Source organism: Colossoma macropomum, unplaced genomic scaffold (genome assembly GCF_904425465.1).
Source record: "Colossoma macropomum unplaced genomic scaffold, Colossoma_macropomum, whole genome shotgun sequence".
NCBI lineage: Eukaryota > Metazoa > Chordata > Actinopteri > Characiformes > Serrasalmidae > Colossoma > Colossoma macropomum.
Window position 1 is genome coordinate 226,479 of NW_023496046.1, and position 13,925 is coordinate 240,403.

The following is a 13,925-nucleotide window of genomic DNA, read 5'->3' on the forward strand; positions in this document are numbered from 1 at the left end:
TTGACGACATACGCATTTACAGTCAGTCCCTCGAGGAACATGTCGGGCATGTCAGGTGGATCCTGCAGCTATTGCTGGAGAACAGCCTATACGTTAAGCTGGAGAAGTCAGTGTTCCATGTCTCTATGGCTTCGTGGTGTCCAACGGCACCCTCCACATGGACCCGGCCAAGATCAGATGGACTGGTGGACTGGCCCTGTCCTACCTCCCTCCGGTTAGTCCAACATTTCCTGGGGTTTGGCAACTTCTTCCGATGCTTTGTGAGGAACTTCAGTTCCATGGTGGCTCCCCTCACCGCCCTTACCCAGAAGACCCCAGGGCCCTTTTGATGGACCATCAAAGCCCAAAAGGCTTTCGAGGAGATCAAGGCATGGTTAACATCCCTCCCGGTTCTCCCACCGTCTTACCCCAGGTGAACACAACTATGATGTCAGAGACAGGAAGCTTCTGGCCATAAAGCTCACCTTGGAGGAATGGAGGCACTGGCTTGAGGGGTCTAAACATCCCTTTGTGGTCTGGACTGACCACAAGAGCCTGGCCTATATCCAACAGGCAAAGCAGCTTAACCCTCGCCAAGCCAGATGGGTGCTGTTCTTTAGCTACTTTGATTTCCTGCTGTCTTATAGGCCAGGCTCTAAGAACATCAAGCCAGATACCCTGTCCAGACAGTGGGCGCCTCTGGGGCCTGACCCCTTCCCAGAACCCATTATTTCCGCTCCTCAGATCTTGACCCCACTCCGTTGGAAGCTAGAGACCGCCATCAGGAAGGCCCTACGGCAGCCAGATCCTGGAGGCAGTCCCCCTGGTAAGCTGTACGTGCCTGCAGCTGTGTGGCAATGGGTGCTGCTATGGGGGCATGCCTCCCCATTTTCAGGTCATCCAGGGATGACTAGGACCCTGGACTTTTTGCGCAGGTGATTTTGGTGGCTTAGTATAGAGAGAGAGACATCCATGCCTTTATTGCATCTTGTGAGACATGTGCACACTGCAAGGCACCCAGGTCACAGCCCCAAAGTCTCCTCCACCCGCTGCCAATCCCTGTGTGTCCATGGTCTCACGTCTCTCTGGATTTTGTCACAGGCCTACCCCCCTCCAAGGGCAACAGGTTTTGGCACTGCCCAAGCTTCCATCTGCCAAGGAGACAGTGGAGCTTTTATTACAGCACATAGTCAGGATTCACAGGATGCCTAATGATCTGGTATCTGACCAGGGTCCCCAGTTCGCTAGCCATTTTTGGAAGGCCCTCTGCCTGCTCATGGGAGCCTCTGTGAGTCTCTTCTCTGGCTTCCAGCCAGAGACCAACGGCCAGACTGAGAGGGTCAATCAAGACCTTGTCCGGACTCTGCGGTGCTTGACCTCCAGCAGCCCCTCGTCTTTGGCGGAGTATCTACACTGGGCAGAATATGCCCATAACACACTCCAGCATTCGTCTCTGGGCATGTCACCCTTTGAATTCCAGTTTGAGTTTCATCCACCCATGTTCACTGAAGAGGAGCGCAAAGTTGGGGTCCTTGCTGCAGAGTTGCAGAGGGCATGGTGGAAAGCCTGTGCTTCCCTCCACTGAGGCCAGAAAGCAGGTGGCAGACCGTAAGAGGCACCGGGCCCCAACCTTCCGGCTGGGCCAGCAGGTCTGGCTCTCAGCCAAGGATCTCCCACTCCACGTGGAGTCTAAGAAGCTGGCACTTAGATATGTGGGGCCCTTTAAGGTTGACCTGCATATGAACCCAGTAACCTACCGGCTATGCCTTCCGCCATCTAAGCGGATCAACCCTACATTTCACGTGTCATGCCTCAGGCCGTTCCTTTGTGGGACTCGGCTCCCAGCACCGCGTCTTGTTGCTTGTCGCCTCCTGGCTCCCGCCGTGTGCGGGGTAGCGTCCAGTACCTGGTAGACTGGGAGGGCTACGGGTCTGAGGAGCGGTCTTGGGTTCTGGCACACCATATCTTGGACCCGGAATTCATTAGGGAGTTCCAGTGGGTGCATGCTGCTGAGCTGGGGACTTCTGGGGCCGTCTCTAGGAGGGGGGGTACTGTAAGGGTCCAGCCTGAGCAGCTGGCCACCAGCAGACAGCGACAACGGCAAGGTGCCCAGCCCGCGCTGCCGGCCACCAGCAGAGGGCAGCGAAGTGCCATAACTTCAGGGAACTCCAATTCCTAGAAGCACTCGGGCTGCTTAGGCCCAACCTGACACACATGTGGACTCCTCTACTTAAGGCTGTGGCAAACAGCAGCCCTTCGTGTAGTCTTTTGTAGAGGGGTAGTAGTAGTAGTAGTATAAATGCATAGATATTTTGACATTGAGATTTTTAAAATAATAAAGTTCTATTGAATTAAATAAACTTACATTTAACAGTGGAGTTGCACAGGACTGTTATTATGATAGCTTTGGTGTTTCTGTTGAGCGCCCGTGAGGTTTTTGTGAGTGCTGGAAAACGAGAGCACTGAGGTGTTTAAAAACAACAGCAGCACTGCTGTGTCTGATCCACTCAGACCAGTGCAGCACACACTAACACACCACCACCACATCAGTGTTACTGCAGTGCTGAGAATGATCCACCGCCTAAATACCTGCTCTGTGAGGGTCCACGGGGGTCATGACCACTGAAGAACAGGGTAAAAGGGGGTAATAAAATATGCAGAGAAACAGATGGACTACAGTCTGTAATTGTAGAACTACAAAGGGCAACTATATAGTAATTGGAGCTGATAAAATGGACAGTGAGCGTAGAAACAAGGAGGTGGTCATAATGTTAAGTCTGATCGGTGTACCGTTTACACCCGGCATTTTTATGTGCCACAAATGCATCTCTAGACCACTTGTGAACAGATTTCATAGCTGGAGAAAGGACTTTACATTTGTTGAGTGCTTATTCTTAGTGCATGTAGAGGCTGTTAGAAATCTTTAGATAGCCCAGACTGCTCATGCAATGTCTAAATAAACTGAAAAATAAACAAAGTGGAATGATCAGATCATAATGCATCTCCAAGACACATTGGAGTCTGCATATACCTGTATTTATCACTACCAACGTACAATCAGATTACTCAAGGCATATGAAAGTGGAAACATGGTCTTTTAATACAACTCACTAAATACTAAAACCATACAAGTTGGCCCAACTCAATTATATTAACAGCACTTTATGTAATGGTGTATAGCAAAGCTAAGCTGAGGACTCTGCACGTTGATTTATTATTTTAAATAGAAATTTGAACAAATTTGACAAAACAAACCATTATAATACAATAGAAATTAAACTAAGCTGTGCCTCTGTAGACTTTCTTAACACCTTAAACATTCATAATATAGTATTTGGCAGATGGAATAACAGTGTCTGGGTATGTAAGGTATGCACTTGCATACAGGCCTGTGTTTTGAAGGGCCTGTAAATCACCTCTTCTTTTTACATTGTCAATGCATAATTTGCAGTTCAGATGCACCATGCCACATAGTAAATAGCACAAAGAACAGCTGTACCACTGAAGCGACACACAAAAAATACCAATAAACATCAAGCTTAAGCTCATTTTACACTCTACTCTACTCTAGTTGAAGAAAACTTACGACATCAGTTTGGTATCAGTTAACTAACTCTTCACATTCACTGTTGCTAAAGGATAGATGATTTGTCCGCTTCGAATTTTGACCGACTGCTTTTATCAGTGTATTTTGAGCTATGTCAGTTTTTGTACTCTCTTTCTGGGGTTTAATTTAATGAAATTACAGCAAAATGACCAGAACAATAAATGCTCTGGTGTGAGAAACAGAAAGCTGTGTTGATGCCATAGCAGCATGTGAACCTTCATTTGTTTCGAATGTATGAGAGCAGCATTTGATGCATCTGTCGCAGAAACATCCAACACCCTGACAAAGTAGACAATGTTGTTTTCTACAAACCTCCAAAGCAAATAAAAAAAATAAATAAAAACATCAGCTGTGGATTTGTGTGTCTGATAAAAGGATCTATGCTTACTCATTGTATTTATACTTTCAGTGAAGTTTGCACCATCTTGATACAAGGTTTAGGTAATTTAACAGGAGATGGTGGTGAGCCTCCACCTACTGAGTAGTTGTTGAAGTCAATTGCAAAAGGACTCTTAGCACTAAAGGGAGCAAAGTGAGGCTGTGTTGGATGTGGGACTTCTTGGTAAGTATGTACTCTTCTTCATGGGCTAACACAAAAAAAAATAAAAATACGAATTCTGAATATTCTGTGATTTCTACAGTTTCCTTGTGATTATTTGTGTCTCAGATTAAGGGGGGCTGGTCCAAAGGCTTTGCATACAGGCCTGGAATGACTTATTATGTCACTGGTCAATAATATTTAATATTGACATTCTATATCATTAACATAGCTATTGTAACCTTGAGAGTATCTAATCTTTTTGTTGATGATTGATACTGAAACAGTTTACTGAAGTGTTGCTATTTACTAGGTGTGTCTTGTGAAGCCAAAGCTGTTCCTGAGTTTTCCTTTTTGCTTTTTTAATTTTAAAATTAGGAATTATTGATAATCATATAATCAAGAACGTTTGTTGAGATAAAAAATCTTTTTCAGTAACCACACTGACACAGTAGACTCTGACCTTAGCACTGTCCACTTATGCTCAGATCACTCAAGTCATATGTAAATGGGGCCTTTGTACAACCGAGTAAATACAAAATTCCAAGTTGCACAACTTTGCCAATTTAACCAATGTCATAATATATAGCAAAACCAATCATATTCAGACTCAACATATTGAGTTATCATTTTAAAATGAAATTATAATATTCTAGGCCAGTTTTTCCTGCAACAATCCATCTTTGATGAAGCTGATGTGTGGGGACACAAAGTTAAACAACTACTATGGGCTTTTTACAATAGTTTTTTTTTCAGGTCTGTCTCTGCTGATAGTGATATTCACATACATCCAAATCTTAATCACAGTTGTGGTTAAAAGACAGTCTGATGCCAAAGGTAAAGCAATTCAGACCTGTGGTACTCACCTAATTGTTTTCTTATGCTTTCAGTTGACCGGACTCTTTGGTTTGATAGCTTACAGATTTGAGGCAGCACCCCCAAACTTACGAAAGGCCATTGGTGTTTCTACGCTGATATTTCCCCCAATAATTAATCCTCTAATATATGGACTGAAAACAAAAGAAATTCGACAGAACCTTTTTTTGCCATAAGAAAGTCTCCCATACAAAACAAACAATGACAGGTACTGAGTTGAAAAAACAACTTTAATAAAGAATTGTAATTTTTGGAAACTGCTATTTACTTTTCATAAGATTTGTCTTTGACCAAATGTGAAATGATTCTTTTAAGAGAAGAAGTTTTATTTTATGTATTTATTTTTAAACTCAAATAAAAATAACTAGCAGTTATAAAATTAAGTGGATTATTCCATTTTCCATTCAGAGAGAAGAACGGCGGGCACTGAGCATTTTCTCTTGTGGCGAATAGATCCATGGAAGCTTTCCCGAAGCGGTCCCAGATCTGATACACTACGTCTCTGTGTAGCTGCCATTCCCCGTAGTGAGGATTGCCCCTCGACAGCAGATCCTCCCCCCGATTCAAAACACCGGGTACGCGAGTGGCTTTCAGAGACAGAAAGTGCACTCCACTACACACAATCAGTCTACGTGCCAACATGTGCAACTGCCAAGATCGCAGGCCTCCCTGTCGGTTTATGTAAGGCACCACTGTAGTATTGTCCATTCGGACAAGAACATGATGGCCGGCCAGATAAAGGAGGAATAGTTTGAGAGCCAGGAAAACTGCCAGTAGCTCCAGGTAATTTATGTGGGCCAACCGTAAGTGTGGGTCCCACACTCCATTCACTGATCTGCCCTCATGGGTGGCCCCCCAACCCGAGAGGGATGCATCCAATGTGACCACCTTCCTGGCCAGGATGGTGCCCATCAGAACTCCCCTTGTCAGAAAGGCCGGCTGTCTCCACTGGCGCAGCGCCAACGCGCAGTCTACTGAAACCAAAACTCGGCGGTTGCCCTTACATAACTGGTTCAGTCCGAGGGAGGCCACCCAACGTTGAAACTCTCTTATGTACAGGCGGCCGAACTGCACAGCGACTAAAACCGATGCATTAATTCCAGAAATCTGAGACATAGCCTGAAAGTGATGTAATTCCCCCTCTGAAAGTGGGCTAGACATGTCAGAAAAACTCTCACCCTCTCCAAAGATAGTCGTGCCCTGAGTGGGAGTTAAAACGCTCTTGGCCATATTCACCCGAAAGCCCAGTGCACTCAGATGCTCCGTGAGCAGTCCTGCTCTGACTGGGCAGCTAAGAGCCAGTCGTCTATATATGTGGCCAGACGATTGCCCTTCCTCCCGAGCGGTGCAACCTTTTTGTTTGTACATTTCACAAACACCCGGGGGCTCAGTGAAAGTCTGAACGGAAGAACAAGATGTTCGTAAGTCATGCCCTGAAAAGCGAATCTCAGAGGGGGGTATATAGGGATGTGAAAATAGCCGTCCTGTAGATCGACTGAGGTGAACCAACCACCTCAAAACGCAAAAGGGCTGTGTGTGTCAGCATCCTGAACTTGAACTTTCTGAGGTGCCTGAGAGCACACAGATCCAGAATTGGTCTTAAACCCCCTCCCTTTTTTGGGACCAGAAAGTACCTCGAGTAGAAGCCGCACATGCTCTCTTCGGGAAGCACAATTCTTATTGCTCCTTTCCTCTTGAAGAACACAAGCTGATTCTCCCAGAGCTTTTGAGAACAGTATTCCCCTGAATTGCTGTGGAGCGATGGTAAATTGGAGTCTGTACCCCTTGTCTATTGTTCTCCACGCCCGTTTAGAGGTCACGTATGTGCTATGCCTCTCTCTTTACAGCGAGTGGCATTAAGGGGCGCTCCACTGGGCGCATGTGCACCATCTGCTGGTGTAAGCGGGAGCTGTGCCCCGGCGTGAGACACTTGACAGGTCTGCACCATCCAGGTGCTTATGTGACCTTTTTTGTGGGCAGCCATATTTTTGTTTAACACTGTGTCTGGAATGTTTTGCAACATGGTATGAGCACTGTGTTTTAACACTGCATGTGTCTGTAACATTTGTGATAGCGCCCTCGGCTGCAAGCCTGGATGCGCTGTAGGGAACACTTTTATTAAAGAACACTGGTGTGTGCTTTTAAAACTTGGTGGCATTAAAGGAACAGCCACCTTAACACTGTTTCTCATTTTCTTTGCTGTGCTGTATGAACTGAGCACCAACTGGGGCTCTGCATGCCTGAACTGCAACTCTTGGGGGGATGAAGAAACCAGCGTCTGGCCATCCTGGTTGCTCCCTTCCCACGGCTGTGCACTAGGTAGCATGGCACTTTTTCTTCCCACCCTGAGTGGAGGCCTGGGTTGGCTGACTCCTCTGCGACGAGGTAGGAGGAGGGGGGTTCTTGGACCAAGCAGGTCTTGCATCGAGGGACTTGGGCTGTGCAGGAGGTCCTGTTTGTGTCATGGAGCGATTAGGGATCCTGAAGGCAGGAGGTGGGCGGGCCACTGCCTGTACAAAGGTCTGGCGAGGAGCAGCAGATGGGGTCATGTGTGTCTTCCTGGGGAGACAAATCTGCAAAGCTTTGCCTTCCCTTTTCTTCTCTTTGCAGCGCTGTTGCATGGCAGCAACAGCAGAGCCAAACAGGCCCTTGGAGTCCACTGGAACATCCAGAAGCTGAACCTTCTCCTTGTGGCTAGAAATGTTGAGCTACCGGGCCCTCTCCTGTGCCACCATGATACCCTTTGCTCTGCCAGAGGCTTGGACAGCACATCTGTGTAGTCGAAGGCAGAGGTCAGTCACAACGCAGATCTCATCCCAGCGGCTTGAGTCTGGTTTGGCAGTCATCTCCTCCTGCAGCTCAGCCTGGTATGCCATGAGCATGGATGAGGCCTTGAGGGCTCTGACGGCTGTAGCAACCGACTGATATGACTTTTCAGTCATGGAGGACTGGAAGCCATCAGATTTGGAGGGGAAAGTAGGGCTGGCACCAGTCATGGTTTTCTGCCCTGGGTGCTGGTGGAAGGCCACTATGGACTCGACTGAAGGCAGGTGGGAGAGGCCACTTCCTTCCATATCCACCCTCCCTGAATGGGGTTTTTGGAAGAGAATGGTTTATTCCAGGAGCGAGTTACTTCCTCCTTGCATTCGGGGACACTGGCAGGAGTTGTCTCGCTGTTCACTTGGCTCTGGGTAGCCATTTCCCTTCATAACAGGAGCTGGTAGTCTCTGCCAGGATGCTGGGCCACGGGATGCCCAACTGCTCTGCTGCGCATTTGCACATGTCCTGCAGACCCACGCTGAGGGGCGGTGAGTCAGCGTTGCTGCCGTCTGCTCTCGCAGCATCCGGTTGGGTAGCCTGGGCTGACAGGATGAAAGTGGACTCATTGCAGTCCTCTTCCTCAGAAAAAAGCCCCTCAGACTCGCCCAGAGAGTCAGACTCACTGTCCACGACCGCGGAGATCCACTGTAAGGCTGTGAGGCCACTGAAGTCATCCATTAGTGGCTCAGCTTCATCAAGCTGATCGCCCCAGCTCGCGCTGGCAGGCGCCTCGGAGTCCTCCGCACCTGCGGTCACTGAACATGGTGTAGTTCCCAACAGCGGGTCTCGGTCAGACAGGCTAGCTTGGCGCGCTAGCCTGCACCGGAGACTCTTGAGGGAGAGGCGTGCACAATGCTCACAGAAGTTGGGTGAGGTTAATGCCGCTTGGTCATGTTGCAGCCCGAGGCACGCGGCACATCTGGTGTGAGTGTCCATGCCTGAAATCTCACTGCTGCATGGGCACATTCGCGGAGGAGGTTTCTCCTCCACCTTGGAGCTAGAAGCATCCGTGGGCGCTTCTGCCATTGCGAGTTACCAAGGGGGAAGTTTTTTGCAAAACTTTAAGCTAGGTGGGTGTAGCCAACAATGCTAGCCGAAGGTTGGCTAGCAAACTGATTAGCTCGCTACTTGTTTGGAGACGACGTAGTGAGCAGGTCTGCTGTTTGGAGACAGCCAAACCGTGTTAGCTTCGAGCCTCTTCCTATGGTGAAGGAATGAGGTTAACACCACCGCACAAGCAGGCAAGTTAGCGCCCGGTGGTGGACCATTCTCAGCAAACAGTAATAGAGACTTTGTAGTGGTATGGTAGTGTGTGCATTTTGCTATAATGAACAACTTGACTATGGTCCATCAAAATGTTTACCTAATTAATAATTTTACTACTTACTGTTGACAATGGGACCTCATCAAAAAGGACTGGTAGGACAGTTTCAATAGTCAATCGAAACAGGTGAGGAGAAAACAAACTTAGCAAAGATACAATGAACTGAAACACATAACAAAAATAAACTTTGAGTTGAAATCTGCAGATATAAAAATAAGGAGACAAAAAATGTGTCTTGAACACATGTTTGTTTGTTTGTTTGTTCCTTCTCTCTCTCTCTCTCTCTCTCTCTCTCTCTCTCCTGGTTATAAGAAAAAAAATGTGGGCAGAGCTAAGGTGGGGAAAAAGAGTTTTTGCGCTTAATTTCCGGTAAATATGCAATCTCTTTGTGTGTCTGCTCAAATTCCATAAGGCGATTTCACATTTGTAGATTCTGACTGCAGTTACATCAAGTAAAAGAACATTAAAAGCAATCAATTTCATATACAACATTACTGTTTCAATAGTAACTAAGGAAAGAAGCTATTAAGCTTAAAAACTATATCTAAGTGTTCTGGTTACATGAAGGTACTTGAAACCTCTAACAATTCTACTTCTAAAAGAAATGAGTAAGAAATGATTACTAAGAAAAGGAAATGAGATTTCTAAAAAAGAAAAAAAGAAAAAAAAGTAATCCAAAGTTAGTTTTCAACTACACTATAACATTCCTAACAATGTTTTAGATTACATACTGATACTTTAACAGAGACAGAGACTTAATTTTTAAAGGTAGATTAAGAAAAGAGAGTCAGTTCATTTGATTTGATCAAAGATTGACATGTCACTTTGCCGTGTGCCAATAATTTGCCAGAAAGCACGAGAAATTAAACTTTTTAAGATTTAGTCTCTGGAAAGACCTTATAAATCTTAATGACTGCTAAGGAATGCACTTAGACTGTGTGCCCAAAAAGGGGTTCTGTGAGGGTCCATTAGGTTGTGACTGGTTATCTGGTGGGGTCTGCTCCTTGAGCCTTCGCTGTATGGAGATGAGATGTGTGTGTGTGTGGGGAACTGATGTCTGTGTAGGCAAAGGGGTGTAGTCATGTTGGGTAGTGCCGATATAGCAATGCCCCCACAAACCGTAACAAGGTGTTTGCATAGAGGGTTGAAAAACTGATCAAGACTATTTGACAGCTTGACATCAGCAACTCTGAAGAAGGCTAAACCATACAATTTTGTGAATGCTCACTTGGCTCGATAATAATTAAATTCTGCATGGCTTATGACATGTTCTTTTACTTAATGTAACTACAATCCTCATTGTGGTAGTAGGTGTGCACAGAGCAGGATCCACCTCCAGAGCCATGGTACTGAGCTGTGATCAGTTGGAATTTGGAAAGGACCTGCCTCCAATGCTGAGTGTATAAAATGTCATGCAAGGCTAAACCGTTGCATGTTTACACATTTTCCAAAATTCTCCATTTTTAGCTGATAATATTGATATGATCATTGATTTAGGCATTTAGCCTTTCCTGGGGAAGCAGTATTCTTACTACTGAAGAGATGTCCTAATTATGAAACTGCATGGGAACCAGTCTTTTTTCTGCAGAGTTTATTCTTTTCCTCTCCCCATTTAGGGTTTTAAAGAACATGGAACAACATGGATTCTAATTTCTCCATATATACCACATCTTTGACTATGGAATCACTGGACATTCCTCCATCTAATATGTTTCCAGCATTCATATTTGGAACTCTCACCTATTGCACCATTTTGGTTTTCAATATGACTGTATTGTTAACAAATGTTCTGAATCAGAAACTTCATAAGCCTATGTATATTCTGTTGTTTAATATGTCACTTAATGATATGATGGGTGCCTCAACCTTTTTCCCTCAGCTGGTGTCTAGTATACTGTCACAGAATAGATCCATCACTTACTCTGCTTGTTTTGTGCAAGCCTTACTAACACATCTGTATGGAACTGGGTCACTTCTCATTCTCAGTGCTATGGCTTATGACAGATACATTGCCATTTGCTGTCCATTGAAATATAACACTTTTATGTCTCCAAACAACTTGATGTCAATAATTATAATAATGTGGACTTTAGATTTCACTATGATTGGATTTGCACTTGCGCTGAACTACTGCAAAGAGATTTGCAGCACAAAAATAGTGGACATTTTCTGCAACAATCCATCTTTAATGAAGCTCATCTGTGGGGACACAAAGTTAAATAACTACTATGGACTGTTTACAATAGCTTTTATGCAAGGTTTGTCTCTGCCGATAGTGATATTCACATACATCCAAATCTTAATCACAGTTGTTGCTAAAAGACAGTCTGATGCCAAAGGTAAAGCAATTCAGACCTGTGGTACACACCTAATTGTTTTCTTATGCTTGGAGTTCAACATAGTTTTTGCTTTGATAGCTCACAGATTTGAGACAGCATCCCCAAACTTACGAAAGGCCTTTGGTGCTTCTGTGATGATATTTCCTCCTATAATTAATCCTCTTATATATGGATTGAAAACAAAGGAAATTCGACAGAATTTTATTTTCTTTTTCTGTAAGAAGGTCTTCCTAACTAAACAGAAAAACAAACTCAGTGGATTGAAAAGACAACTACAGTAAGAAAATTGTTATTATGTTTGCTGCCAGTTAAACTGATGTTTATAAAAAATCCAAAATCCATCCATCCATCATCTAAACCGCTTATCCTTCTGGGTCGCGGTGAAAAATCCAAAATAAATTATTTAATTAAAAACATATACAGTGTTTCTTAACTAGATGTGAACTATAATTAAACTATAAGCAATATAAAATATTCGTATCTATATTGTGAATCTGCTTGTCACTTCATGATCTTTTTTTTTACAGCACACACATATTAAACTTCATATTTAGACATAGTCTTTGTATTTACATTTGAATCCCTGACACAGAACAACAGACAATGCAGCATTTATGTATGTATATTTATGGATGTGAGCATTTGTATTAGTTCTTAATTTTCACCTGCAGATTAGGTGAAGTCAATTTCAAAAATGCTCTCAGCACTTTAATGAGCACAGTGTATATCATAATGACACTGGCTTGCCTTGTGACTGTTTATGACTCAAATTAAAGGGGGCCGAGTCCAAAAACTATCCATAAAGGACTGATCAACAAGATTTAATACTGATATTTTAGATTATTGATATATCTATTGTAACATTGAGAGACTAGAGTCTTTTTGTTGTTGTTGATGATTGATACTGAAACAGTTTACTAAGGCGTTACTATTTAGGAAATGTGACTTGTGACGCTAAGGTCACTCCTGTGATTTTTCTTCTGACCAGACTTTGTGGTGAATAATTAAAAAGGTTTTATTATACATTTGGCGGTGGCATGGTGGTGCAGTGGGTAGTGCTGTCAACTCTCAGTAAGAAGGGCCTAAGTTCAATTCCCGGCAAGGCAACCAGGGTCCCTTCTGAGTTTGCATGTTCTTCCTGTGTCTGTGTGGGTTTCAGTGATGATGTGCTGTTTTAGGACATTTTCAGATTCAAATCCTGGATGATGGAGTTCGGGTTGGGTCAGATTTGCACTCAAAACTTGATGCTGTAAGTCGAGTTGGGTGGAGTTTGGACAGAAAATGATTAGGCTGTGTTTGGGTTTGGACCAGAATTCCATGCCTAATAAAAGCTCTGAATACTGACTGTCTCATAAGAAATACAATGTGAAAAAATAAAAATAAAAAACATTCATCATGCATCCAAAAAACAAATCACTTTTTCTCTCTAAAATGTTTAGATAATGACATTAACCTGTGCCTGCATGAGGCTGTCTGCCATCTTGTGACAGGTTTTGGTTTGACAGTGGCTCTGTTTATTTCAGCATGCTTCTACTTACATCGACTTGCAACCCACAGTGAAAAACACTTTACCAGATACTCCAAATACTGGATTCAAAAACACAAAATCAAAACAGTTTTTTGTTTGTTTTTAAAACAAAAAGGTAAAAAGGTACAAATTAGCAAATTAGGAATAACAGCTCACAACTGCAATAAGTAGATACTGATAACATTTCACCAAGCACTATTTTAAAGGATAAGTAGTGATGGACTGAAAAGAAGTGAAACTAGCAATAATTTTAGAATTGACTCAGTATTTGCAGGACAGGGGGTTCTGGTGTCTGGTCATGGGATTTTCAGGTGTAGAAATGATACCGGCACTGTACTGTCTTTGCTGTTATTTTCTTTTGCTGGTGCATTTTTACAGTTAAGACAAAGAAGGTTTAAAGAACTTTTCGAAAAAGCTTTTTTAACAAGCGCTAAATGGTAGTGGTACATGCTCATTTCCCAAATAGGCTTAGGTTGGGCCTATCTGAACTAAGGACAGATAAGCCACTGGGAGGCTTGAGCTCATGCTGGTTTAACCTTAAGTTTTCACAACTGGCCTCATGGCATCTGACCTGGAGTATCAGGGCCCAACCGGGCATATTTTAATGGATCAGGTATTGGGTATTTTGAGCCCAACTCGCACCCGGTTCTGAATATTATTTTATCCCACTACACTCTATTTACACCACTGTCGCACATGTGCCATCAATCAGAATCAGAATCAGAATACTTTATTGATCCCAGAGGGAAATTGCAGTTGTTACAGTTGCAACCATTAATGTAAAAGAATAAACACTCTAATAATTTAAAACAAATCATTTAAAACGAGAGAAATTTGCAATATGTACACCTTTAAATTCTTACAAATACAGTAAAAAGACAGTGGCTGTGATAATAAATAAATGTGAAACATAC

General features: G+C 43.8%; 1 protein-coding gene and 1 pseudogene across 1 annotated transcript; one reads left to right on the forward strand and one right to left on the reverse strand.

Annotated features, from left to right (window-relative positions):
• Positions 1-1,777: 1,777 nt before the first annotated feature.
• Positions 1,778-7,621, reverse strand: LOC118804428 (annotated as a pseudogene).
• Positions 7,622-10,783: 3,162 nt separating this feature from the next.
• On the forward strand, positions 10,784-11,866 carry LOC118804439 (putative gustatory receptor clone PTE01). The gene has a single exon (XM_036564949.1). It carries the CDS (start codon positions 10,784-10,786, stop codon positions 11,762-11,764), a length of 981 nt encoding a protein of 326 aa, XP_036420842.1. The 3' UTR covers positions 11,765-11,866.
• The last annotated feature ends 2,059 nt before the right edge of the window (positions 11,867-13,925 follow it).